General features: G+C 47.1%; 1 protein-coding gene across 15 annotated transcripts in view; it reads right to left on the bottom strand.

Moving 5' to 3' along the window:
• Positions 1-1,719: 1,719 nt before the first annotated feature.
• Positions 1,720-26,707, bottom strand: part of LOC116842723 (mRNA decay activator protein ZFP36L3-like) — a 442,334-nt gene continuing 417,346 nt past the window's right edge. For 10 of the 15 annotated variants that reach the window (XM_032812326.1, XM_032812323.1, XM_032812322.1 and 7 more), the window contains 4 exons: positions 20,069-20,287; positions 10,765-10,926; positions 6,142-6,183; positions 1,720-5,609 (listed from right to left, as the gene is read on the bottom strand). In XM_032812326.1, the coding sequence (XP_032668217.1) occupies positions 4,209-5,609; positions 6,142-6,183; positions 10,765-10,926; positions 20,069-20,287 (1,824 nt within the window). In that variant the 3' untranslated portion in view covers positions 1,720-4,208. The remainder of the gene's footprint in view (positions 5,610-6,141; positions 6,184-10,764; positions 10,927-20,068; positions 20,288-26,707) is intronic. The other 5 variants (XM_032812333.1, XM_032812335.1, XM_032812324.1 and 2 more) reach the window with 4 other exon arrangements.

Below are 26,707 nucleotides of genomic sequence, written 5' to 3'. Positions count from 1 at the left end.
GAAACATTCGCCTCGAAGAGTTCTCTCGTGTGGCGTTCGTTATGGAAGACCATGATGCACTCTCGAGAATTCTCAATTGCAATTCTAGAGCGGCGACTCGTACTCTCATCTCTGGCTCGCGGAACTCAAATGAGGTTTCTTCGCGTTATGGAATCAGTACGTGGCTCACGAGTGTAATGAGTCCTCGAACGTTCATAGTATCATCGGAGTTCGAATGAATAACGACTTCGCGAGCTTCAGTCTTCGGGACTAGATGGACAGTTTAGGCCATGAGAAGAGTCTTTTTCGGAAGTCAAACTGTGCCGCGTCAAATACTTATCTACGTGCAAAGTCGGAAATTGTATGTGTGTGTGTGTGTGTGTGTGTGTGTGTGTGTGTGTGTGTGTGTGTGTGTGTGTGTGTGTGTGTGTGTGTGTGTGTGTGTGTGTGTGTGTAATGCAGTCATACCGGTATTACGGGCGAGAGTGAGAGGATATTTGTGAACAGTCTCGCGATCAACGCGAGAGCGAGTTGAGAGCCGCCAGCCTCTAGAATCGTTAGAACGACCTCGCTCTGCAGTCTTGTGCGTAGGTGACACATTGTGACCCGTCGGAAGAAGTTGTTTCTAATGTCGCGGAAGAACCGGAGGAATTGAGGAAATGCGCGCGCTTCTTCGCCGTCGCCCGCTACGAAGCGGAGCGATGCTCACACCGAGGAAAGATGCAGTGTATAACGCAATTCGAATAAATTTCCCCGCAATGATTGCAATTCCATCTCCCGAGTCGCGTTACGACGAGGAGACGAGGGGATTAAAATTAGACCCGCGCGATTCGTAATGTACATTCAGCTGTGTATACACCGTGAACTTGGCGCGGAGTGAATTTTTGCCGAAGGTTCGCCGAAAGCAAATCTCGCTCGTGTGTATGTATGTGTGTACGTACAACGCGCGTCGGGATCCTCGAGAATACCTCATTCTGTTCTTCCGCGTTTTCGAGTACACAAATTCCTACCGTCGTACAATTCGTTCGCCCGGTTTTCCAGTCCGCGAAATTACGATACGACCGGCCGTTTCGTTTATTCTCCGCTATATACGTGCCAGCGAGTGCTCTCTCTCCGCGTACATGTATGCACACTTATACATACATATATATATATATATATATATATATATATATATATATATATACGTATGTATATATATATGTATAACTCTAATGCATGCAACAGACATCTCTCCCGGTATTTCGCCATGTATATAAAGAAAACAATTATTTACAAACACACGCATATGTACTTATGCATGTGGATGTTTAAACTACGCATCCGGACTTAAACGAACTTTCAAATCACTGGCAGACACGTGAACGCGGGTACACGGCAAGGAGAGAGAGAGAAACGGAGAGAAAGAAAAGCAGATGTTCCCGCGCGCGTGTTTTCTCGCGTGTCTTCTCCCAAAAACCACGCGAAAATCTCTCTGTGTAACGTCGCATATCGGTCGTTTCTCTCTTTCTCTTCAGCTTTCTCTCTCCCCCTCTCTTCTGACCGCCATATAATTAATAAAAATATACGCAGCGTCTATCATGTTAATTGTGTGAGTGTCTTAGGTGTAATGTTTGTGCGATTGTGTACTATGACGCGCATGTGAACTCGTTTTTTCCTTCCACCTTCGAAGGATGATCGACGAGAGGTGTTTCTTCTCCCGTCTCACCCCGCCTCCAAAGTTAGACCGACCGTTTTTTATTTTTTTCTCTGCCTTTTCTCTCTCTCATCTTCGAGCTCCACGTAAATGCATCCACGTGTTTCGCGGACACGTCGTTTCTCATTCGTGTCTTTTCTTTTCTTTCTCCACGTTTTTCTTTCCTTTTCCTTTTTCTTTCCTTTTGTGTGTTTGTCTCTTTCTTTCCTTCCTTCCTTCTTTCTTTCTTTCTTCCTCATTCGGCTAAATGCATAAGCTCGTAGGTCGCAATTGACGAAGTTCACAGCGTGTGCAACAGACTCCCCCGAATTGAATCCGTCAGAAGAGTACGTTGTGTCCGAGCACGCTTAACGCTAAAGATACATACGCTAAGTAAAACGAACGGCTATGTGTCTAAATACTACGCATATAACTATAGGACAACTAAGGACTCGCCGGAATAGTCGCACTCTTTCCGGTCGAGTTTATGCGCGTCGATGTGTGCAAGGTGTTTCTAGGAAACATACGTTACCACAGCTGTGATATACTCTTAAATTAAACAATTAAAAATACACAAGTCAAATCAATAAAATTCTTTTCTTTAAACAACCTGTCCGGCAAACATTAACAAATATATTCGCGGCGCGAGTCTCGTAAAAATTCACGGCACAACTCCCGACATCGGCACGAAGAAAACAGCTCTCCTTTTCTCTCAATAACATGCTAAGTAACGCTAAAGCGTGACTATTTTTATAGCCTCGTTAACGGAACCATCCGCGATAAACGAGCGAATAGAATTTCGAACTTTTGCTAGTGAACATAAACAAGCGAAATAAGATCTAATAGAACGATCCGACGATAATCATTCTCGAGAACTCCGCGATCGCGAGCGTTAATTAATACTAAGGACTTAAAGGCAAGTATCTCGCGCATAACATACAATAGGCCGAGCGTCGTTTTTCGTCTTGCTTTGGGGCGGACGTTACACGTTAAAATTTGGACGAATGAGCTAATAACACAGAAATTTGTGTAGTTTCGAGATTAAGAAAAAAAGAAGAGTAAAATATTGCGGCGCCGAACGCGGGCGCGAATTGACTAATTTACGATTTACGATCCTAAAAAAGTTACAATAAGAGAAAGAAAAACAGAAAAAACTAAAATGTGAGTCACGCAACGACACACAACACTTTCGCTAGTTTTCTACTGTAAACTAGCCCTAAATAAATCGGCGAAGCTTGATCGGCCTCCGCGACAAGTGCATCGCAAATCGCTGTTTTTCTTTTTTTATATCCTACGAGAACATTAAAATAGGAAATAAAAGACTAAATGTATATAAATCGGCGTGACTCTCCAGCCACGCTCAATATCTCGCAGACTCTCCCGCCCTCTTTTTCTTTCGAGCGCGGTTTTCGATCGTTCCAGATTCACTCCGACAGAGACAAGATCGGAACGGTAGTCACGTATCTCCCTTAGTCGCTCGAACAAGCGGGTAATATGACGGGAAAGGATCCCATATCTCCTCGCGTTGCTCGTCGTCGTCGTCGTTTCTCTCTCCCATCTCTCCCTCTCTCTCTCTCTCTCTCTTTCTCTCTTTACTCTTTCTCGCAGTTGTACGCTCAAAGCGCTCCAAATGGAATCGGGTCAATAAGGCACTGTTCATCGACAATGTCTGACTAGAAAATGAATCTATTTTCGGAACTTGTTTTCTTTTTCTTCCTTTTTTTCGTCTTTTCTTTTTTTCTCTCCTCTCTTTACACCAGCATCCACCACTTCTCGCCTCGCCGCAATCGCTCAGCTAAACATTCTGTCCCTCTCGCGAACGAAGACCGATTTCTCGTTTTTCTCTTTTCTTTTTTCTCGGCACCGGCGATTTAATATCGGCGTCACGCATGTTTGTTACCGCCACGTTTCCCACCATACCACTGATGAATTAAATGACTTTTTTCGTAATATTAAATAGATTAAAGCTAAAACAATTGCAATTCGATTTTTTCCTCGTTTTCAAACAGCCAATTTAGAGGGAACACGCCTACTTACACCAGCGAAATATAGAAAAAGTGGGAATAAAAACGTATGAAAAAGGACGTGTTCGCAGATTGAGGTGCACCGGTGTGTTTGCGATTCTGTGGAGAACCCGATATTCTACGCGATTAATTCCCACCTGATCACGCGAACTAATACAATCAATTCGGACGAATTTCCGACTCGATCTTTCGAAAAGCAAAATATACACGAAACCCACGACTATTCCCGGACGTGATTATAACCGCTCGGATACTAGATATTCTAAATACTTAAAATAACCGCCGCGAAGTTGAACGCGGATCATCGTTTGCGTACACGTGTACGTAAAATTGACTGCTAATCTTCATAAAGATATTCTAGAATTATACCTAATGCGCGAACCACCGCGACCGACCGCGATGGTGCGGCTATCTCGCGCGGACTCGTTCGCTCGTTCTCGCGAGGGAGAGAACGGAAGGCGCTCAGAGGAAGGAATCAGCACTCTCGTGAGAGAGGACGAGCCCTCCCGAGCCGGCAGCGTGCGAGGAATTTACGAAGTCTTCATCTTCTTGTACGGCTGCATGATCACGCCGGAGCTAACGGGGATCGCCACCTGCGGCTGCGCCGCTATCGTCGCCGGATTGCCGATCTGCGGTATCTGCGGAACGGTCGGTACACCCGCGGCCGCAGCCGCGGCTGCAACGCCGGCCGCTACTCCGGGTACGCTGGCTACCCCGGGTAAGACGGCGTACGGATTCTGGACGTAGGGTGAGGTCTGCATGGTCGCGCCAGGCATGGCCGATATCGACGCCTGGACGTAGGGATTCGGCAAGATCTGCTGTCTAATGAGGGAATAGGGATTGATAGGTGTCGCCGTGGGCGGCGGTCTCGAATAGGCTAGGATGCCCGCGGACAACGGTGAGGTCAGAGCGCCCGGGATACCGGCCAGACTCGAGATGACCGGTCTGGGAGTCGCCGCGGTGGCTTGCAGACTAGCAGCTACCGCGGGATTCCCGGCTGCCGCCGCTGCCGCCGCCGCGGCAGCGGGATTTACGAGGTTCTGCTTGTTCAGAGCGACGCCGGTGTAATTGAGCGCGGCGAGCTGGCTGATGCCGGCGTAAGACTGCGGGGCCTGCGACAACTTGATGGCCTTGGCATAGTTCTTCTGGGCGACCTCTTTAGCGAGAGCCGCGGGATCGAGAGGGGCTGGTAGGCCGGACATGCCGAGACTGTTGAGCATGTTCAGACTCGCTATGTTCGAGGCATTGTAGTTGCCCATGGAGCTCATGTTCGTTATAGACGGCATGTTCGCCATGGAGGCCATGGAGGCCATCGAGGCCATGTTCACCACGCCGGGCATCGAGGTCAAGCCGGCCATCGAGGTCAACGGACTCATCGCCGGCGGCACGCACGCAGCCGCCGACAGCGCCAGCTGGTTGATCTGTTGTTGCTGCTGCTGCTGTTGATGCTGATGTATCTGCTGTTGCTGCTGCAGCGACGACGGGCTCGAGTGTTTCAATTCGGGGGAGTTACGCGCGTTTTCGACGTCGTGATTCTGTGCGGTAACCGGCTGCTTGTTACTGCCGTTATTATTGTTACTGTTATTGTCGGCGGTCGGAGGTGGCGGCGGTGGATTGTTGCAGGGATCCATCAGCACGCCATTGTTGGCGTCGGCGCAGTTATTGACAGTGGCGCCAGCGGCTCCCTGGGAGGAGGAGGACTGCACCACCATCGCGTGGTGGTTGCTTTGCACGTTGGGGGGTTGCACGACCGATTGGTTAGAGGTTTGGGTGGGTAGGGGTGGTGTTCCAGTGTACTCACATGACACAGGCACGAACGGCTGCTGCAGCTGCATTAACTGCTGATAGGTCGTCGCGCCGGTAGGCTGATAGACCGGCACGCCGGACTTGTCGGCCGCCGGTCGTTTATACGGAACCATTCCTGGGAAGGTCTGGAAAAAGAATTGCCAAGACATTTGCGATTAGAAGGAGTGATGACGCGAACGACGCGGGGGCCGCACGAGCGGAAGCTTCCTCTGCGGTGAAAGCCTCGACTCCGTTTCGGCCGGGGGAATATATTTGTTCTCTTTTGCGTGCTCATGGGTTCTCTTGATCCAGCCGTGCAGGGGACGTCGGGGTTTCTTTTTGTTTTCCACGACACAAGTCGGAAAAAAGGGCTAACCTTTTCCGTCCAAATTTAATGTGTTAAGTATCGTAGCGAAGCTACGTCGCTTATATCGATGTAACGCCGTCACGGCGGTTACTTCGCGCAGGATGCGAAGCAGTCGCCGTTGTGCCGTCACATCGATAATACGCGAGATTATCGAATTTATCGATTTGACCGGATTTGCCGACATGTCGCTGCGAAAAGTTGTCATCTGATTCTTACGATCGCGAGTACAAGTGAACAACGGAGTGTGATACAATGCGCGAAGCAACGAATCGCATGAATTATGAGATTCAGTGTTTAGATTCTGCACTTACAAAGTTCTCGTAGTAGAACGACCCGACAGACTTCATGTCCATCTGCAACAAAGACAGGATCGGTTTCAACTAATTTCGAGGACGAGGCGCGTTGCGTCTTGTATAATTGGATTTTCGAGACGGGAAACGAGAGAGAGGGTCGTGTCTCAAAGAAACAGGGGGTAGACGATGACGCGGTGGAGAAGGGTGATGGGTTGTGGTAGTGTGTAAAAGTTGTGCCGATGACGCAGCTTGCGGCGACGTTCCCAAACGACGACGTTTCGTTGTTGGATAACTGTAAAATGTTACGTTCGTTCGTTCGTTCGTTCGTTTGTTCGTACGTACGTTTGTTCGTTCGTTCTTTCTTTCTTTCTTTCTATCTTTTGCACTTTTCCTCTGTTTCTACTACTGGGAGAGCGTGTCAGAAAGACCAGCCATTAGTTGGTATCGAGGACCGTGCGCGGCTCGATTAAAGAGAGACCGTCATAAACTGTCGTTAATAAACGACCAAAACACCGGACTGGAATGCTGCACTGTCGCCTTCCTAATTGAAACTATCGCGAGAGTGAAGGTACATCAGGATGTCGCGATGCAATGCCAATGCTAATGCTCGATCTGAAAGCTTTCCGTCCGTTTTCGCGCGACAAAGAAACACAAAACAAATCTTTCTTCCCTCTTCGCGAGCAAAACGGAGAGACTGATAGATGAAGAGAAAGATTGGAGAGCAGAGTGAGAGACAGAGAGAGAGAGAGAGAGAGAGAGAGAGAGAGAGAGAGAGAGAGACAAAGAAGAAAGAAAAGAGCAAGAGGACGATCGACAAGAGATATATATTGATAAGAGGCGCAATTTTTTGGAGTAGGGGGCGGGGGGTTCGGAGAACAAAAAGGCTTCGCGATACCGACGAGATGCGAGAGAGTTGCACAACACGAATTCACGAAAGCTGGTGGGCTTGCGGTGATATATACGTGAGCGGGCACTTTGGTAAGTCGCCTGCGACAGACGCGTGCGCAACAAAGAGGGGAAAGCCAAATCAAAGACTCTATCGAGGTGTAACACGTTCGAGTTAGAAGCTGCGTAGACGAGATGCAAAAGCTCAGAAGCTGATAGTGAATGTGGCCGGGGTGAAATATATTGTCGCACAGCGGCACAGATACATACATATATGTATATGCGTGTTAACACGTGTTCCGCGGCTCGCTCACCGACGTAGGACACGGAGTCGTAACGACGCACGGACACCACGATCCTCGTGTAGCCGCGGCTTGCGCGCGAAATTCCCGATTTGCGCCGCGGACGACTCCTGAAGCTCGCTCCTTCCTTTGACTCGTGGTGCGCGCTCGTGACTAACGGAGCAAATAAACGTAATTGCGAAACGTCGCCAATAAGCGTGTGCGCGAAAGCGAACAAGCGTCTCGCTGCGTTTTGATTAGTGAGAATATTTTTAGCGCGCGGCAGAGGCGACCCGACTTTCCCTTCTTGTTCTTTCTTTTTCCTTTTTTCTTTTTTTTTTTAACTGTTTATATTTCTTTCACTTTTCGTCTCTCGACTCCGTCAAATGCGTACGTTATCACTCGTTGGCAAAAGACGTACACGGGGGGATACATCGAGATATGTCGCTACTCTCCACGCATTTACGGCCTTTCCGGTCACGTGTTAAAAATATATCGTGAAAAGTCGGCGCGTTCTCTCAGAAAGGAAGCCGCGCGCAACAGCGAATATCCATTCTCGTTTCGTTGCTTCGATATTATCGCGCGCCCCAGAATTTCTGTTCTACCGTTAGTGATACATTTCCGCGGGGGAGAGAGAGAAAGAGAGAGAGAGAGAAAGAGAGTGAGAGAGAGTCCGCGCGTGTTCTTATGAATTTATATGAATCCCCTGCAGACGACTTTTTTTCTTTCTCCTCGCGCGCATTGAAAACTCCGTACACCGAAAATATCGGAAAGTTATGCGCGCTCTCCGAAAGAAACCCCTATTTGTACAGCGAAAATCCATTCTCCCGTCCTGATGCGCGAAGTTGGAGAGTTGCAGCGCGGATGGAATCACGTCTCGAGCCCGAACGAGTCCGTCGATCGCGCTTCAGATCCTGATTGACAGTATGAGCGACGGAAGGACAAGAGAGAAAGAGCGAGATTTCGTAATATACGTACATAAAGACAGAGGTAAAAGAAAGGGTAGTATCAAAAAGAAAAAAAAAGAAAACAGAAAAAAAAGAGAACAGTAGCGAGTGTATGTAAGCGATCTACAGTGCTCTTTAGCGGATTTCGACGTGACTTTAACGAGGATAACGGGCCGTCACGGGCCGAGAGGACGGCGGATCTCGCGAGCTCTCGAAACGCGTCGCGTCGATGAGGGTCCGCTCGACGATCCTCCACGACAAACAAGACAAGACTGCCAAAAGTTCGATCATCGTCCAGAGCGTCGAGGGGATGACGTTACGCACCATCACCTCGGTAGTCGCTTAAGCACAACATGCATCATCGGCGCAAGCTCAGAATTTACACAGATCTAACGCTCCGTATTGTATGTACGCGTCACCGCGGTGCACCACCGCGGTCTCTCGCACCGTATCGCGCAGCGAGCGCGGTGCGAGAGAGCCTTCTTCTCTCAGCCAGGCCTCAGGGACTCGGCCTCTTTTATGTATTTCTTTCACTCTCTTTTTCGTTTCCTCGTGCGCGAGGAAATCCCGAGACGTACGGAGATTAGAGTCAATGGGCTTTTCTCATCAAGCTCGCATCGAAGCACGCGCGCACTTCTTCATTTCGCCGCGTTAAACCCACTCAGCGATCTTGGATCATTCGACAAATCACGTGTCCGATATCTCCGCGACGGAGATCTATCAGGACGTAACCGTTTAACGATTTGATAATTTTTGCAAACATCATAATTGAATTCGAGAGGTTAAAAGTTTCATTGATTGAGACGGACAGATTGAAAGTTATACTGATGAAGATGTCATACTTTTAAACGCGCGTATCATTCGTCCTTCCGACTCTTCGGGATGTCCAGATAGTGCGCGCGTGTTTCGGAATGTAAGCGCGACCGACGAGCGGATGACGATCGCGGTGAAGGCGAGGTGCTCCTTGCACCCGATCGCGGATCCGTTGATATCGTCGGCCGAGAAATCGCCAAGGGATAAATGTACGTTAAATCGTAGACGACATCGCTAGCCACGCCTGATATGTGTCTCGCGATTCTGACGGATTATGCACTTTTGGTGCATCGCGTGGCTTTCCTCCGCGAGTGGCGCGACGAAAGCGCGTGGCTAACGATCGGAGGAAACTCAAAAAAACCAAGTAGTAAGCGATCTATAAATACATTACGAGGCGTAAGCTCTGATACGAACAACATCGCAACAAACGACAGTGGGAAGCGAAATCAAGAGAGAGAGAGAGAAAAAAAAATAGATAGAGACTCTAGAATTTCTCACGCGATCAAGGCCAGCACCGGATCGCGTACTAGTCGATACGAGATACGAGTGTTGCGTGTCCACGCCGCGGGTGTGGTGACGCACCTCGAGGCAGCGATCAACCCCTTCGGCCGAATCCGCGGGAAGCGGGTATCTTAATCACAAAACGATTCGACGATTGTACAATGTGCGCGCGCGCCATCGCCGGTGTCACGGCGAGAGGGTTTCATTAATCATGACGCCGTGTATGACGCCGTTGGTATCGTAAAGGTTTCTATGATGATGTCCCGCACGGCGAAGCGCTACGACGTTACAGAGGTTTCGATAATGACGCCGTGCACGTGGCGTCGCTGGGACCGTAAAGGTTTCAGTTATGGTGACGTTACCGGTACTGCAGGTGCTTCAATCACGACGACGCGCGTCATGACGTCGCTGGCCGGCGAAGGGGTTAAACGCACCGCGGTATCTCGTATCGCACGGGTAACGTCCGTCTCTCCTGGCTGATAGAGAAACAGCAGGGGATCCTTGTTAGAAATAATAAAATGAAAGACAGGAGCTATATGTATATATGTAGAGCTCTAAGCGCGCTCGGCAGTGTATTCACAATCGCAATGACTATACTCGTAACTTAAAGGTATGACTACTAGATGGATCCTCCGGAAAATGGCCCGTGTCGTTCCGTCGCGGTCGCCCGAATCTTTATCGCGTCGCAAAATCGCGGCGTCGCTCATTTACAGCGCGAAAGCGACGGCTCGACTGCACTCACGACGTGGAACGTACGCCGTTTCGAACCTTTCCATTGAGAAAGTTTCCCCGGATCGAGCGCAAGTACGAGGCGAGCCAGCCAGTTCGGAATTCTGCCCGAGATTAGCGTGAGATTATGCGCAACCGTCGATGACTAGTTTCTTGCACTTTGCCTAACGACGTCGAAAATTTGCCGATAAACCGTTAAATCGACCCGGTGAATACGACTGACCGTAAATTCCAGCCGATGTCCCGCTGTTACGTTATATAGTCGCGATTGATTTATCTCCGACGTGTATCTGTCAATTGTTACTCGGTTCGATCGATATTACAGCTCGTCAGATCGAGATCGCACGTGGTATTTCTGGCAAGGTATCGCGTTCGCGTCTCGCGCGAGGAAACGAGATCTTCGGATTCGTCGCGAGATCGGGGCCACTTTGCCGGAGTCCAGCTACGAAAAAGGAAAAGTGTACTCCATGCATAAGCCGTGGTACCATTAGCAGATCATCGTTGGAGTCGCGCATCCGCTTCTTGCCGAGCTCGATGCTCGCCATACCGGCGCTCTGAAGTCCTCCGGGCATCGCAGTTGCCGGCACTCCTGATACTCCGCCAGCCAACGCATCTATTCCCGTCACGTTCGTCGGCATCGTCGCCGTCTGCATTTTTTCGTATATCATATCCGTTTTCCGTGTGTGATTTTTTTATTTTTTTCATTTTCACACGTTTGTTCGGTTTTTCCGATTCCACGTTTTTTTTTTGTCGTTTTCGTTCCGTGACGTTTTTACACGTGCATATAACGTAGATTTCGTTTTTACAGTTTCCCGTGCATCGCCGTGCGTCGACCACATCCGTTTCCGTTTCGGCATTCCCCGAGACGTCCCCCAGTCGAGACATTTCCGTTTTTTTTCGTGTGTTAGCATATTTATACATATTTTGTTGTATCGTTGCGGTGGTTGTGGTGGTGGCACATTTTTTTTTTTTTTGGTATTTTGGCATATGCGTGCGGTGTGGTATCGGTCGATCGTGCATATTATTTATATTGGTTGTATTATTTTTTTTACGTTGGTATAATTTTTCCGAGTTTTTCGGTTGGCAATATTTCGCAGGCGTTAATTGGCAGGTAGCGAAGCGCACGAAGGTATTGTCAGCAAGCATGTAGAAGCATCGTCAGGCGGAAGAGGGCAAGATAAAAATCAAAAAAAGAAAAACAGACCAGTTGAGGCTAAGGCAAGAAACGACAGTCGCGATATTTTCGTTTTTATCATTTTTGTTCAATGTCAAAAAGAAAGAACACACTCTCGTGCGTGCGTGCGTGTGTATATATGTATGTATGTTCAGTGTGTGCGCGCGCGCGTGTGTGTGCGTGCACGCACCCGATACGCGCTTTTTGAGTTATCAACGGGCCGCGCTTTATCGCGCTTATCGGGCGATTTTGTCGTTTGTGTGACCTGCCGGTACGCGAGGGCGCCCGCACACACACGCGCACGCGCGGATACACACGCGCGCACACGGCACGTACGCATAGAATTTACGAGCATCACCGATATATATTTGTGCATGAGCGCGCGCGATCGCGCGTAAGACGATACGCACGCCGACGCGCAATACACCCGTTGGGTATAAATGCGCCACTCGTGTTACTCGCACGTGCATCTCGAGTGACGTAATTGCTGCCATTTGTCATACAATTCGATCGTCCACCGTGGCTACGTACCATTTTCCTTTTTCTCCTCTATTATCCTCTCTGTTAATCATTTCGATCCTTCGCGTCTTCCCCGCGTTTACGTCGATGCGAAGCACGCGGAGGATTAAATTAAAAAAAAAAAAAAAAACGGGCGACGAAAGTAGTTACAAACGCGCAGCGCTGATGCAATTTCTGCGCGCTGTCTCGACAGTAATCGCACCTCTGCGAATATGTGTCGAACAATATGCAAAAGAAAAAAAGCACGCGAAGGACGCGAGAACTCTCGTGCGAGTGGAACAAGAGCGGCATTGGTCGGACGCGCGATCGCGCTACCTTGCTTGTCCGATAAACGCGGCTGTGATAACGATCATGCGCCATCAAGAGTGGCCGGACGTTTGTATCGGGAAAAAGTTCATACAGAGACGTTTCTGTTACAATACGTCGCAGTATTGCTTTTTAGCGTCGCCTGGACGCGACGCGCGTCCTTTTCGCGACCCGCTTGGAAAACCGCTCGCGGCGCACCGCGAATTATCGGCGAATCGGGAACTCGCCTGACGCACGCGACGCGTACAGCTATAAGCAAATAACGCAGCCTCTATCGCGCTTTCTCTCGTTTCCGGCGCCGCGTTTATCGGCAATTCAACCGCGTTACTCCCTTGAAATTCACGTAGCAGCGCGATAACTCGCAGAAAAATAAGTTTCCCTATGATGGAGAGAGACACGAGTGTAAACATCACCGATTAATATAGTCAAGATAATAATAATAATAATAACAATGATGATAAGAATAATAATAACGGTAATAATGACAATTAATGACACGATAATAATAACGACAATTAATGAGACGATAATAATAATAATAATAATCATAATAATAGTACGTTAGGTAGGACCAACGGACGTAGCTGGCGTCAGCGTCAATCTGCGAGCTAATTGGCGAGCTAGTTCATTATGTCATCGACGTTAAAGAGAATAGATATAGATAGATAGATAGATAGATAGATAGATAGATCAAGAAGTGAGACACATTTACGAAGTCTAGTAGCGAAGTCTAGAAGTGACTAAAAGAAATTGGAAAATCAAAAAATCGAACGTAGAGCGTGGGAGGGAGCACGTAGATAGCACGCGTAGTAGTAGTAGTAGTAGTAGTAGTAGTAGTAGTAGTAGTAGTAGTAGTAGTAGTAGTAGTAGTAGTAGTAGTAGTAGTAGTAGTAGTAGTAGTAGTAGTAGTAGTAGTAGTAGTAGTAGTAGTAGTAGTAGTAGTAGTAGTAGTAGTAGTAGTAGTAGTAGTAGTAGTAGTAGTAGTAGTAGTAGTAGTAGTAGTAGTAGTAGTAGTAGTAGTAGTAGTAGTAGTAGTAGTAGTAGTAGTAGTAGTAGTAGTAGTAGTAGTAGTAGTAGTAGTAGTAGTAGTAGTAGTAGTAGTAGTAGTAGTAGTAGTAGTAGTAGTAGTAGTAGTAGTAGTAGTAGTAGTAGTAGTAGTAGTAGTAGTAGTAGTAGTAGTAGTAGTAGTAGTAGTAGTAGTAGTAGTAGTAGTAGTAGTAGTAGTAGTAGTAGTAGTAGTAGTAGTAGTAGTAGTAGTAGTAGTAGTAGTAGTAGTAGTAGTAGTAGTAGTAGTAGTAGTAGTAGTAGTAGTAGTAGTAGTAGTAGTAGTACGAAAGAGAACCGGTCCCACTTCATCGTCCATCGACATCGGGCTTTCGGCTGGCGTTTCTGACTCCGGCAACACCTGCAATAATCGAGGCACTCTCTCGAGGTTCATTAGTTTTGCGTCTGCCTCTCACAATCTATATTTGCGTGGATATTCATGTACATAAGAGAACCAGAGATAAATCTATATACACATGTATAAACATTAATGATTATACCATTATTATCATATATGTAATGACTCTTTGGCTTCCCTCGCTCCGCTTTTCTCTCTCGCCCATGCGTCCGGGCTACTTTATTCGCTCTTCCCTTTCAGCGAAACGGAGAGGGCGATCGCACGCGCACGAGAGAGAGAGAGAGAAAAAGTGAGAGAAATGGAGAGTTTTATATACATATAGTGTAGGAAAATCGTCGCGTGGCAAGAATTGTACAGAGAAATACGTGCAAGAGACTGTGAGTGAAGCGAAAGAGGAGGGGGCGTCTCTCTTAGAACCGTACTTCTCGTTTTGTCTTTCTTTTCGATCTTTACGACACCTGAAAAATTTACGAAAAAAGACATTGATTTTTAGTTCATTATTACTCTAATTTACACCATCTCTCATGAACGTCCAAGTGTACGGTGGGTTCTCTTGTTCAATTCTCGTACTCGCTGTTGTCGTCGGCATCTTCTTGGTGGGACAAGAATGACAGTGTCGTGACTGCGTGTACGTGTTCTAGATAAAATATGTCTGTCCATGTGTCTATGTGTCTGTGTGCTTGTGTGTGAGTGTTTGTGCATGCATGTGTGTATATTTACATGTGCGACGATAATATTGTTCTGTACACAAAAATCGCGAGGAGATACGCGAACCTGAGCGGCTCGTATCGTATGCGGTTCACAGATTCTGCACTTTAACGTGCCTGGGAAACTTCGTGTCGTACACTTGATAAACATTCAGGTATGGCGTACCAATTCCGAAGAGTGCATTACGTCGCGACGATGCGGTTCAGTATGGCCCTCGTTGGCAACATCGCTGGTACAGACGACGCACATCGGGGTTAATTGTGGAGCTCGTTACGGGACCCATCGTGACGCATTATTCAAACGATCAGGTCGGAAGAGAGCTCCGGAGTCGGCAAGCGCGCGCGGCCAATATTTGCGCGACGGCGAAATTTATCAGTCGCGCGAGTCAAAGTTCGTCCCGGCTACGTGACTGGTCAACGAGCAAAATATTCGATAATATTAATATCCAATTTGTCGAATGCACGCTGCCGTCGTATATAATGTCTTCGAGTCGCGCGCCGATCAATTCCGCGATTCGTCGGGGCACAGCCGCGCGCACAAGCGACAAAATTTCGGCAAATTTGAAAAGACCCCGTCGGAAATTTTCTCAGCGGCGTCGGAACCATCGACGGGCCATCTGAAAGAAAGGAAATCAAGCGGAGGGAGAGAGAGCGCTGATAAAACAAGCATTCTCCCGTATTCCGTGGCCGCGTTTCGTTCTCTAAGAGATCCTCGCGCCGGCAACGTAACCCCGAGGCAAATTCGGACGGAGGCGATTCCGCCGATACGCGGTATGCACCCTTGGGAAATTGAAAACCACTTTTAGAGAATGAGACTTCCCTGCCAACAAGCTGGTCTGCCGCAATCATCCATGTGAGACTTTTCCTCCATTGTGTCCGGGTGTGGCTGCAGGTCTTCCGCGCGACGTCGCTGAAAGCCTTTCTCGCTCTTTCTCTCTCTTTCACTCCTGCTTTTTTCTCTATCCTCTTTGCCTTTTTTCCTCTTTTTTTTTTCTTTTCGCTCGTGTGGTTTTTTTTCCTTTTCTTTCTGTTCCTTCTTTTCGCTCTTTTTATCCCCCGGACAATGAACACGCTCGCATTCCGGAGACGAGTTCGCGAGTCGAGGCGCCGGTGATCGAGTCTGCGGGTAAACGAGGTGCGTCCACCCCGCACACTGCTTGCGAAAGAAAATGCGTAACTATCCCGGGGAAATACGACCGCCGTCCGGTCGCAAGCATACACTCGCGTCGCACCGAAATGCGTCTGCGGGAAACGCGATCCGACCGTTTGTGTCCGTCCGTCGATCGGGGAGCGAATACTCTCGTTTAGTCGTACAACCCATTGATCCCCCCCAACCGATCGTGCCAATTTTTACGACCGATTAATCATCCCTCCTCGGTTTAATTAAAATAATAACCAGGATAATAAACGACAGCGCGAAAGGGAAGGGCGGTTCTCGATCGACCCGCGCGAGCAGCTCTTCCAGGGAGACAACGCGGAACCAGGGCAAGAGGGTCGGAGGACAACGGCAGAACGGCTCCTACTTAGGTCCTGCTTAATGAACGAATCGCGAGTGAGCGAGCGAACGAGAACGCCGCTAACGATCGTCTCCTCGTGTCAGCCCGGGGCTGCGGTTATTATATATGCGACATCTTCGTTGATCGACGCGAAACATCGTCTCGCGGACACAACACGCACTGCATTACGTACGTTGCGAGAGCTAAGAGAGACAGATTTGACAACGGAAGTGGACAACGACATTTCATCGCCTGGCCCACACACCTCCCAACAAACCCGTCGTATCTTGTTTTCGTTCCCTTTAGTTGTTTTTTCTTTTTTTTTTTTTTTTTATATATATACGTATATCTTTCGCTGTTTTCTATATGTATAGACATATCTTTTTTTTCGGGGACTCTCAGTGTAGCGTTTTTGTGTAGGGCAGCAAAACAGCAGCGGGGTTGATAGCCGGGTTTCGTGCAGCACAGCTTGTCAGCAGGGTGGTGTACGTGTCATTCGTAAGAGATATATATTTTCTCAACTACTATCTTATTTACAAGGACGTGGCCACGTTCCATTCCCGGTCCCCTGCGCCACCGCAGTTTCTGCTGATCGGGAAATGCCCCGTTCAGCGAATTAATTTCATTAATTGGCGCAAATTATACGATTCAACGTGTGATCAGTGCATGAGCATTGCATAATTAATAAACTCACTGAACATATATCATAAGATTCCTCGCAAACTGTGTATAATTTAACGTGATTATAACGCGCCTGATTAATAAATCATTCGATTTAAAATGCTATTAATTTCGGCGCGTGCTCCGATTATCAATGAACGAGATATAATCGGACCATGGATAATGCAAAAAAAAAGAAAAGTATATACATATGTGCGTTTATATACACACATAAATTCTCGCGAAATTCGAGAGGAAATGGAGCGTGCACGTGGCTGCGAAAGTACTTGTATTCATTATGACCTAGGTACCGAACAGGTGATTGGTGTATTGCAACTAGTTCTTTGCACCTGGGTAGCTGCGATAGGCTGCTAGAAAGAGAGAAATAGAACAGTGGTGTTTTGGTGATGTTAACAAGAATTTTGCCTCGTGTACTACTCTCTACACACTACAGAAACGGCTGAACATCATACAGGAGATGTAAAATATGGACGAACACAAAAGCGACAAACATGGGACGAGGACCGTTTTGTACGATCGTAGGGAGAAAATCAAATAGTAATCAAAAGTAGTCGTACTGTGGGAAGATCAGAGGAAGGGGAAGCAGTCGGAGAGAAATCCACACAGGGTTTTCTAGGAGAAGGAGACCAAAGTAAATGTCTCTATGATAGCTGTGTGAGAGACGATGATGTCGCGACCTGTTTTCTCGCAAATTGACTGAGACACTAATTGAGAGGACAAACGCGCGAAAAAAATATTCTTTTTGTAAAAGATATTATTTTACAAAGTACCATGTATACTATTAGTTTGATTAAATAACTTCGGCAAGGCACAGTTCCCGTGTGCAGGATTAATTCTTTGCAAGCACGGGTTTCAACGCCGATCCGTGGTAGACGCGTCATCTTCGTCGCTTCTACTCTCAATCATAATTAAGATAAACACACGCTCGCGACGCGCCGGATATTCGCATTGACGAGGAACGCGGCGAATCATCGCACTCCTGGCACAACTATCATATAGCACGAGCACTGCGCAACAATTGGCCAATATTATTGCACCATCGTTAATCTGTCCTCGCGCGCGATAACGCCGTGCGTGTATAAATATACGCGGCGTATAGATCGCGTACATGCCGGCATGTTACTATAGAACACACGATACGTGTTCAACAGCGTGTGAAGCACGTAAAGGGACTATTGCGATCAAGGGTGAAGCCCGACGACGTATACACTCGACGTAGATTGGCGAAAAGCAGCGCAGCAAGGAAAAGCTCCTTTCGACACAAACCCAGGAAACTGAAAGAGAGGGTGACGGTAAACGTGAAAGAACGAAGAGAGAAAGAGGCTGCGTGACAGAAAGATAGATAGAAAGAGAGAGAGAGAGAGAGAGAGAGAGAGAGAGAGAGAGAGAGAAAGAGAGAGAGATAGAGCGAAGGAGATGTACGGGTCGAAGTATGAAGGAGACAGAGTGAAACAGGGTAAGAAAGAGAGTTTTGGTGAGGAGACGTGAAAGGAAGAGGACACAGAGGAGGGAAAGGGCTGGTTAAGGTGTGGAAGGAAGAAGGAACAAAGTGCGGTCGAGGGGAACATGCGTGCACTTCGAGTCTTTTGTTCTCCGCGAACGATATCCTCGGTCTGCACAAAAGACTTTTCGAGGGTATCGCGAGGAGCATCGATGATACCCTCCTCCTGCGTCCGCGTACGAATCCGGAATTTTTAAATTTTCGTCCGCTCAGGCGTATCGCTTGATAGAAAAAAGTACAGTGGAACGCGCGGCTGATAATCGAGCGATGTGACGGGAGACGGAAAGAGAGATAGAGTGAGAGAAAGAGAGAGAGAGAGAGAGAGAGAGAGAGAGAGAGAGAGAGAGAGAGAGTGAGTGAGATAAAGACAGAGAGAAAGAGAAAGCGGAGATCGATGATTGTTGAGTGTAACAAATGCGGATCCAAGCAATCGTGAGAATCGGAGAGAAGTTATGTTCAAATGGAAAAGAAAAAGAAAAAAAGTGGAGCAATTTCTTTCCAAGCTTGTGTGTGTTAGGCGAAAGCGCGACGTGTCTTTCTCTTTCGCTATTTTCCGCGGATACGAAGATAATCTTTTCGTTAGAAAAAGAGAGACGAATTTAAGCGATTAAATACTTTCAATCTATATATGCACCACAGTGAAAAATATCTTTGTGATTGCAATTAGTTAATGGACGCGACAACGCGCTCAATTATTATCTATCGTTTCGAGCGAAACGACAAGATAATACTTTAGTAAAACAAAGTGTTGGCGCTTCGCAGCACGGATTTGACAAATAACTCGTCTCTCTAGGCGCGCATTGCAACAACAGTGAAACTCGATACCGCGGTACACGTCCCCGTCATTTTCTCTTTACGACAAGCGACATCAACACCACTGTACTTCATTATCGCAGCTCAACAGTGAAAAGGACAGAGCATCTACTTTACCCTTTCTGACATCGACCAATTCTCAGCGGAGATAATTAAAAAAAAAAAAAAGTATAAAAAAAGACGACACACTTGCATGAAGCACACGCCACATGGAACGATCTGCGAGGTCGAGGCTGGAGAGAGAGAGAGAGAGAGAGAGAGAGAGAAAAAAAGAGAGAGAGGCAGAGAGAAAGAAGAAAGTAGAGAGGAAAAGAGATTATTAGTTGTCGCTGTTTGACCCATTAAAATATCGAGAATTTTCATCAAATTTGAAAGTCATTATTGTGCAGTAATGTTATCTGTGTTTCCACATTTTCACTTTCCTTGCGTTAAACTATACCGCATGCAAACTAAATAACGCCACATATCGTTGACATTCCCGTGAAATAAATTTTGTCGCGAATATGGCCGTTTTTGCTTAACATCCATTTATATTCATTTCGGAGTTTATTTAATGGGACAATCGTTGACACAGAATATGGCAAAGAGCGTCGGTACCTGGCGACAGGAATATACGCAACGACGCGTAATATTTTTTTTCTGGCGTATCCTTCTTTCGTATCTCCGACGTTTAACGGCACCTTCCATTTCATTAACGAGACGCGATCCTGTCGCAATTTACCGACAACCAGAATGGAGAAGTAGAAACAGAACGGAGAGTTTGGACGTGTGATGAAGAAAAAACAGGGGAGGTGTACTCTCTGTGTCGCCTGCGGACCCAGAGAAGATTCAGCGGAAAGCAAGATGGCGGACTTCGTTATCACGCAAAGAAGAAAACACTTGGACGAGGTACTCAAACCAGTCGTCAAGTTAGATTACGGGGGAATTTGGGAGGAACGAAACCAAAACGCGCAAACAGAAGACGGGCAGAGTAAATATGAATTGGGAGTAATAAAAAATAAAGCGTAATCGTGACGAGAGTTAATATTAAAAAGGAAGAGAGAATGTGAGAAATGGAAGTAGTACAGAAAGAAAGTAAGAAAGAAAGAGTAAAACAGAAGAGATAGAGACAGAGAAAGAAAGAGAGATAGAGAGAGAGAGTGAAAGAGAGAGAAAGAGAGAGAGAGAGAGAGACAGAGAGAATGCATTACCGCAATGCTAGCCCGAGATTGTGCGGCCTTAATGTGGGCTTGAAGGTGCAGAGGGGGGTGGAAATAGCGGCAGGGGTCCCGATTGCATCGGCCCTTGACAGCGTCCATGCAGACCGTCACAGAGCCGTCCTCGTTCGCCTGCACCGTCTCGAGGGGGTGCGCAAACCGGCACTCCGTCTCGCCGCGTTTGCACGCCCCGCGTTGAAACTCGCGACATACCTACAGCAAGAGCGAACACGCATGGCATGGCACTCTATCTATGTGGGCAAGGGGGGTTTGGGGGTTAGGCTCAGGGGGTAGAGGGCTGGCTGGCTTGGCAGGGCCGGGGCGCAAAGTCAGAGGGTGGGTCGATCGGTCGGTCGGTCAATCGATCGATCGATCGGGGGCAATTAGAGGATAACGGGTGAGGCGATTGTTCAAACGGTCGCTAGCTCTCCTTCGATTACGATCGCACATTATACTGTCCGATGGTTGCTTGGAGCTAGATTGATTGGATAAGAACAGATGGATATACACAGAGGAAGAAAGAGAGAAAGTGTGAAACGGTGGTCGTGACCGGTTGTCCCTTTGGTGGTGAAATAACGATGACATCGTGGCATTGTGATCATCGTACAACGCGAATTCGTCGTTGATTCGCGTTGAACGACGTTAGGCCGGATTGTGTGCGGGCTGGGCTTTTTCAAACGATGCTTGGAACAGGCTTGTGGTATCATGCTTACATCTTATGGGCTGCTGGATGGAGTGTCTTTGGAGTAATGACTGGAGTGACGCCTCGGTCACTTCTACGCTTCCTTTACGCTACGTGTTAGAGTAAACGAAGATACGGGCTCCCGTTCAGATTCAATTTCTAAAAAAGGCAACGCGAAAACGCGCGTAAAATAGCTCAAAATGTTGTGCGTGCTTTACGTGCATGCGTTCGCGCGAGTCGCGGGATGCACTCTGTCATTGAAACCAGGATAATTGAGAAAACAACAAAACAGACCATTAGAAATTATCGTAAGCGTTCGCGTAAAACCGACCTGAATATTCTCTCATTGTGCATATGTGTGTGTGTGTGTATGCATGAACGTACGATGCGCGCGTGACAGGAAGAATCCTGCGAATGAAAGGGAGATTCCGGACTGATTCGCGAGCGGGATAGTAGGTGCGGTTAGCCGACACTGAATGGGAAGTAGAGACTTTCGTGAACAGCAGATACACTGAGGAACGTTGGCGTTAACGGAGTGGGATCTTTCTACTTTGGCGAGGACGAGCGTTGGCCGTGGATACACGTTGCAAAACACGTACACGCGAGCAGTCGATTAATGACCGGCTGACGAAACAAACTGCTTCAAAGCGCGCCGCTGCATCGTAATTTTATGGTGCTTTTAAAAACTGCGGTTATTTCGAAAAAAAGAAGGAACGAAGAAAACAGAAAGAGGACAAAACAGAGGACCCTCCTACTCTCCGTCGTGGATTTGCTGTCGCGACGTGTTATTTCGTTGCGCAAACAGAACCTTTTACGCGGTCGGGCGAGAATTACTGCGCGAATCGAATCAACAACCCACGTATTAAACGTGACCTAGGTTGGGTGAGTGAAATTTCGGGATTCCCGCTAAAACAGATAGATCATATCTATGACTCGCGGCGCACGTGTAACGCTTAAATCGAACAGGTCTCGGAAATTGACTTACATCACGTAAGAAGCGATTCTATTAGATTAACGCGCTCTCATGACTACTTTCCCCTGCAAAGTAAATTTAACTCCGCGATACACAGGGAAGTTGCAGTCAACAACACGGTAGCGCGGTAAGAGTATCGGGGTAGCAATAACGTGTATCTACGGTCGACACCTGGTCGCATAGAGACTACTGCTAGGCTTTTAGTGTGTATGGCAGCCACAGAGCTCGTGCCGAACCTGGCAAAATGTACAGGCGGGACTACGTCGTTCTTTTTACACAAGACGAATGTATACAGAGAGGCAATAAAATATTGGCGTGTGAAGAAATAGAAGAAGAGAAGTAGAACGGAAGGATGTAGGACGGGCAAAGAATGAAACGTAAAAAGAGAGAGAGAGAGAGAGAGAGAGAGGAGAGAGACACAAAGATAGAGAGAGGAAAAGATAGAGTATAGAAAGAAATGAGAGTGAGAGTAGAGCAACGTGTGTAGCTAGCAACTGGATCGAGTGATGCGAAAGAGCGCTCCGTTTGTGGACTTCGGGTCTGTTTCGGGGGAGGCGTTTAAAAAGAGCCAACCTGACATTCCTTTCTCTTTGTCGATAGTTCTTCCTCTTTTCATTTGTTTCTTACTTTTTTTGCCTTTTCTGACCGTTGGTACGCTACTCTAAGCGTCATTGACACTTGGTTTAGAGACTCCCCATGCTCGACGGGCAACAACCGTTCTCCACTGACACCTTCATCGCGGAGAGGACGACTCTATCGTGTTGTTGCCGTTCTAACGCAAAGATTCCGCGACTGTTTCTTTTCGCGACGATTTGCACTGCGATAGACATTAGAAAGGAAACTACTTACCGTAGTTTGGTAATGGAATACGGACACACTCACCCCCCGCGATTTGCACACGGAATACATCCGTGGACGACCAAGTCACCATTATTACGAGAACGCGTTACTTCACCGAAAGTGGAGGATCCGCGGCCAGCTGCTGACCGACTTGTGTTACGAGACTAATTTTAGCGTCAGCAAGAGACCGGTTGCTTACCAACGCCCAGAAAAGGGACAAGTTAGGTAACTCTACTCTACTGATGGGAGCTGAATACCGTGTTCAAATCTGTCAAAGCGGCGCTAACGCGCCGTTACTCGGTGCACCCTCGCCCCGCCCAATAAGGTCGTAGGACACGGGGTGAGGTCGGTGGCAGGATGATGATGATCGGAGGGGGACACAGGGAGTAATACGATAAATGCCTCCACGAGCATCCTCCGGTGTATTATCAATCGGGTTAATCCGCGCACGTATTAGAGGAAAATCTGCGCATGCATCACGTACCATTCCCTGTGCATTCTCGCCGCGCCTCCCGTCGAGAGAAGTAGCCGAGTGAGAGAAAGAGAGACTCTCGGATGGCTTGAGCGGATCCTTCTTTATAATACGTCTAGGCAATAATAATCATAAGAACCGAGCGAAGCGTCGGAGCGACTGAGAGAGAGAGAGAGGCAACTGCGAGATCTCTCATTGCGAAAATAAAATCGCGTATATCGCGTCTCTGAAAAGAAGCTTCGACAAGTGGCAGAAATCGCTACAAATGCAATCAGCTAATCGCGCGTCTCGAAATGTCATGACAGCGCGCTTCGGCCCCGGCAAATCTACTTCTCTCAAGGTACGAGACTCAGAGCATTCTCAAGAGATGTTACACCATGCATATTACGGCTTCGAGTTCTACAGGCTTCAAGCGCTCTAAACGTGATCGAGTGGTAGTAGTAGTAATAGTAGTAGTAGTAGTAACAATAGTAGTAGTAGTATAAGCGCTATATGCCCGTCTCGGTTGTCTCTCAGTTGAAAATTGAATCTCTCTTCTACACATCGGACGAATCTTTTCTACCATGTGCACAAACACATCGCGTGCGCGCGTGCACGCACACACACACACACACACACACACACATGTATATGCGTTCCACGCGGCGGGATAATAAGCGTAATAGTGCATTACGAACGTCACTTCCGCGCGCGCGAAGTGCCGTTCGCAGTGTTTGCTTTACTTTCGCGCGCGAGCGCCTTGTTCGAGCGTGTTAATTCGAGTGCACGCACTCGGCCGCTCGAGTGTGAGCCGCGGGGTTAAAGTGCGGCGCTTTCGGCAAGCTGGAAAGCCCGTTAGGAAACGCACACGTATACACTAAACGATTAACGAGAATGACAGAGAAAGAGATACACGTATACGCACACACGCACATTCACACGCGCACATGTATACAGACGACACACGGGCCGTGTGCAAGACAAAAGACACAGTAGCTTGTGTAAAACAGCTACAGAGAAAGAGAAACGTATACGTGTGGGTGTACGTGCACGAGAAATTGTAGCATATGTGTGTGTGCGTGCGCTCGCGTGTGTGTGCATACATGTATCCGTGTGTGAGTTCTGTGTGTGCATGTGTGTGTGTGTGTGTGTGTGTATGTGTGTCATACGCGAATTGTTGCGAGACAGATAGTGCAGTTGACACCGCGACTAAAAGAGTGAGAGACAGGTGCGGCGAATGGTCCTTTTGAGTTCCTAATTAACGACGGACTGGTCGGCAAAGTGGCGCGCGCGCGCGCTGTGAGAGAGTCAATTTGAAGTAACGCTCGTAAATTTTCGCCCAAGGAAAATTACATCAGGGCGAACGCGACGTTCCGCAGCGAGAGACTCGCTGAGAAACGAGAAGAACGTCTGAAAAGAGGACGGAATTATTTTTGTTTAACTCGCGCCCCTCAAGAGAGAGGAACGCGAGATTACACCGAGAAGAGATCACCTTCGTGTCGTAACGTAGAGTGGCCTCCACGGTTTAATTAATATCCCGTTATTTAACGCGCGGGAGGTGCAATTAATTAAGGAAACAGCTCGCTAATTACCGTCCTCAAATCAGCTCGTTCCAATCGATAATGGCCCGTCATTTCAATCGACGTTAACATTTCAAGGCGCTTTTCAGGCCAACCGTCGCAAGTGCGCAAACGATTGAATTTCGCACGGGAATACACGTACGACGTACGCGAACCGAGTGTCGCGCATCTCGATGTTTATTTGCAAGTCCGTATTGCGACGAGAAGTTCTCTATCGGGGACTTTCTAAAACGCGTGAGAAAAGCGACTTGAGAAGCAGCATTGACGAAACGAGCAGCGACGCCAGAGCGATCTATGCGTCGTTCCTCGCGCGCGACAAATTCGATATAAGGTATCGCTTTGTTAGCAATCATGAAAGAGACGCGTAGAGAAACCTACTGTATCGCAAGAAGCGCACACATGACGCTACAGCAGCTGCAGAAAGAAAAATCACGAAAAGAGAAGAAACTCAAAATTTGTAGAAAATTTTGTGCACCGTGTGTGGGCATGTATTGTGTGTGTGTGTGTGTGTGTGTGTGTGTGTGTGTGTGTGTGTGTTCGTCATGTACACGTATCCATGTAGATGCGTGTAGTGTATGGGTGCGCGTCTGTGTGTGTTGTATATATAAATATGTAAATATATATAAATGCGGGTATATAAATGCGCCAATAAATATAAAAAATTCGCATGCGATCGCATAATGTAAAGCACCTCCTCCTAGCTGTAAAAGTAAACACATAAGTCGCTGCTGTATTACGACAATTAATAGAATTAGTAAATAAGTGGTGTGTGTTTGCGATTGCGACAGAACAAAAAAATCATAAGGTACTCTGGCGCTGAAAAATGAGACATACAGGTATAATATGTATATACTCGTATATAGAGATCCGTATATAGATATAATATAGAGATATATGTATATATATATATATATGTAAATATATATATGTATATAGTCGGAAAAAAATGATATATACTGCCGAGATATACACAACGTGAGAACGTACGAAAAGCTGTAAAGAGCGCATTAGCTTTGTGCAATTACGGCGAGTTGACCGTGCACGCCAATTTGCTGTCGTCGGGCGCGGGCGAGCTTTTCCGCGTTATACTCTCGCCGAAGAGGCGAGAGTGAATCACCAACAAACGAAGTCACCGTGCTCCCGCGGTTTCACGCTTTTCTTCTTGCTCGCGCTCGCGCCCATCGACGAGGCGCGCTGGCGTGAAAGGCCGACGGCTAGCCAACGAAAGTAAAATGGTATGCGTGTGTTGCGCTACGAAGGCGGAAATCAAATCGTTTCGAGAGACGCAAGAGAGAAAACAAAAACTCGCAGAGGGGGCAAGAAGAGGGGGGAGGGATAAAATAAAAATTGGTACCGAAAAATGGTAATATTAGTAAATAAGATAAAATAGAAACACACAGCGGGACCACTAAAGTTTTTAAGTGCCGGCCTGTGGAAAAGAAACGATGCAATATGTACAGAACACAGTATAGCAGCTGCTCTGCCGCGCGTTTGGTCTCGGGATGTATAATAATTGAGTATTGGCAGTGAGAGCGTATATGTAGCGCATAAGTCCGTTAACATCGAATAAAAAACAGTCGAAGAAATTAATGGACATCACTAAGAGTCATTCACTAAGAGTCATTCGCCACTACATATCGTGAACGTCATCGTATATATATTGCTCTCTACGATTCCCTGATTGGTCAAGCTTTTCTGGCGGCGTCAAGGCAAGCGCGCGTGATCAAGATATGTGGTAAGATACTTTGAGATATATATGTGATAAGATATCACTAATAAAAAGAAGAAGAAAGAATCGATGACAATAGGACACGACAAAAACACGACGACTCAAAGAAAAAAAAGACGATCGTGAAAAAAAGAAAGTAATAATATAATAATTCCGTCACATACAGCGCGAGATGTGATATTCGCTAATAAGGAACGACTTTGGCCAATCAAGGTTTAAAGATATTAATATACTAAACAGCGAGAAAATCCAAAAATGTGTTTGTATGTTGATATTAATAACATTATATATAGATGTATATATATAAATATATAAATATATATATATATATATATATATATATATATATATATATATATATATATATATATATATATA

This window comes from Odontomachus brunneus, unplaced genomic scaffold, assembly GCF_010583005.1.
Source record: "Odontomachus brunneus isolate Ranch 3 - 2012 unplaced genomic scaffold, Obru_v1 Obru_scaffold_027, whole genome shotgun sequence".
Lineage (NCBI taxonomy): Eukaryota > Metazoa > Arthropoda > Insecta > Hymenoptera > Formicidae > Odontomachus > Odontomachus brunneus.
The sequence above is the reverse complement of the archived record's forward strand: the minus strand, read 5'-3'. Positions and strand labels throughout refer to the sequence as shown.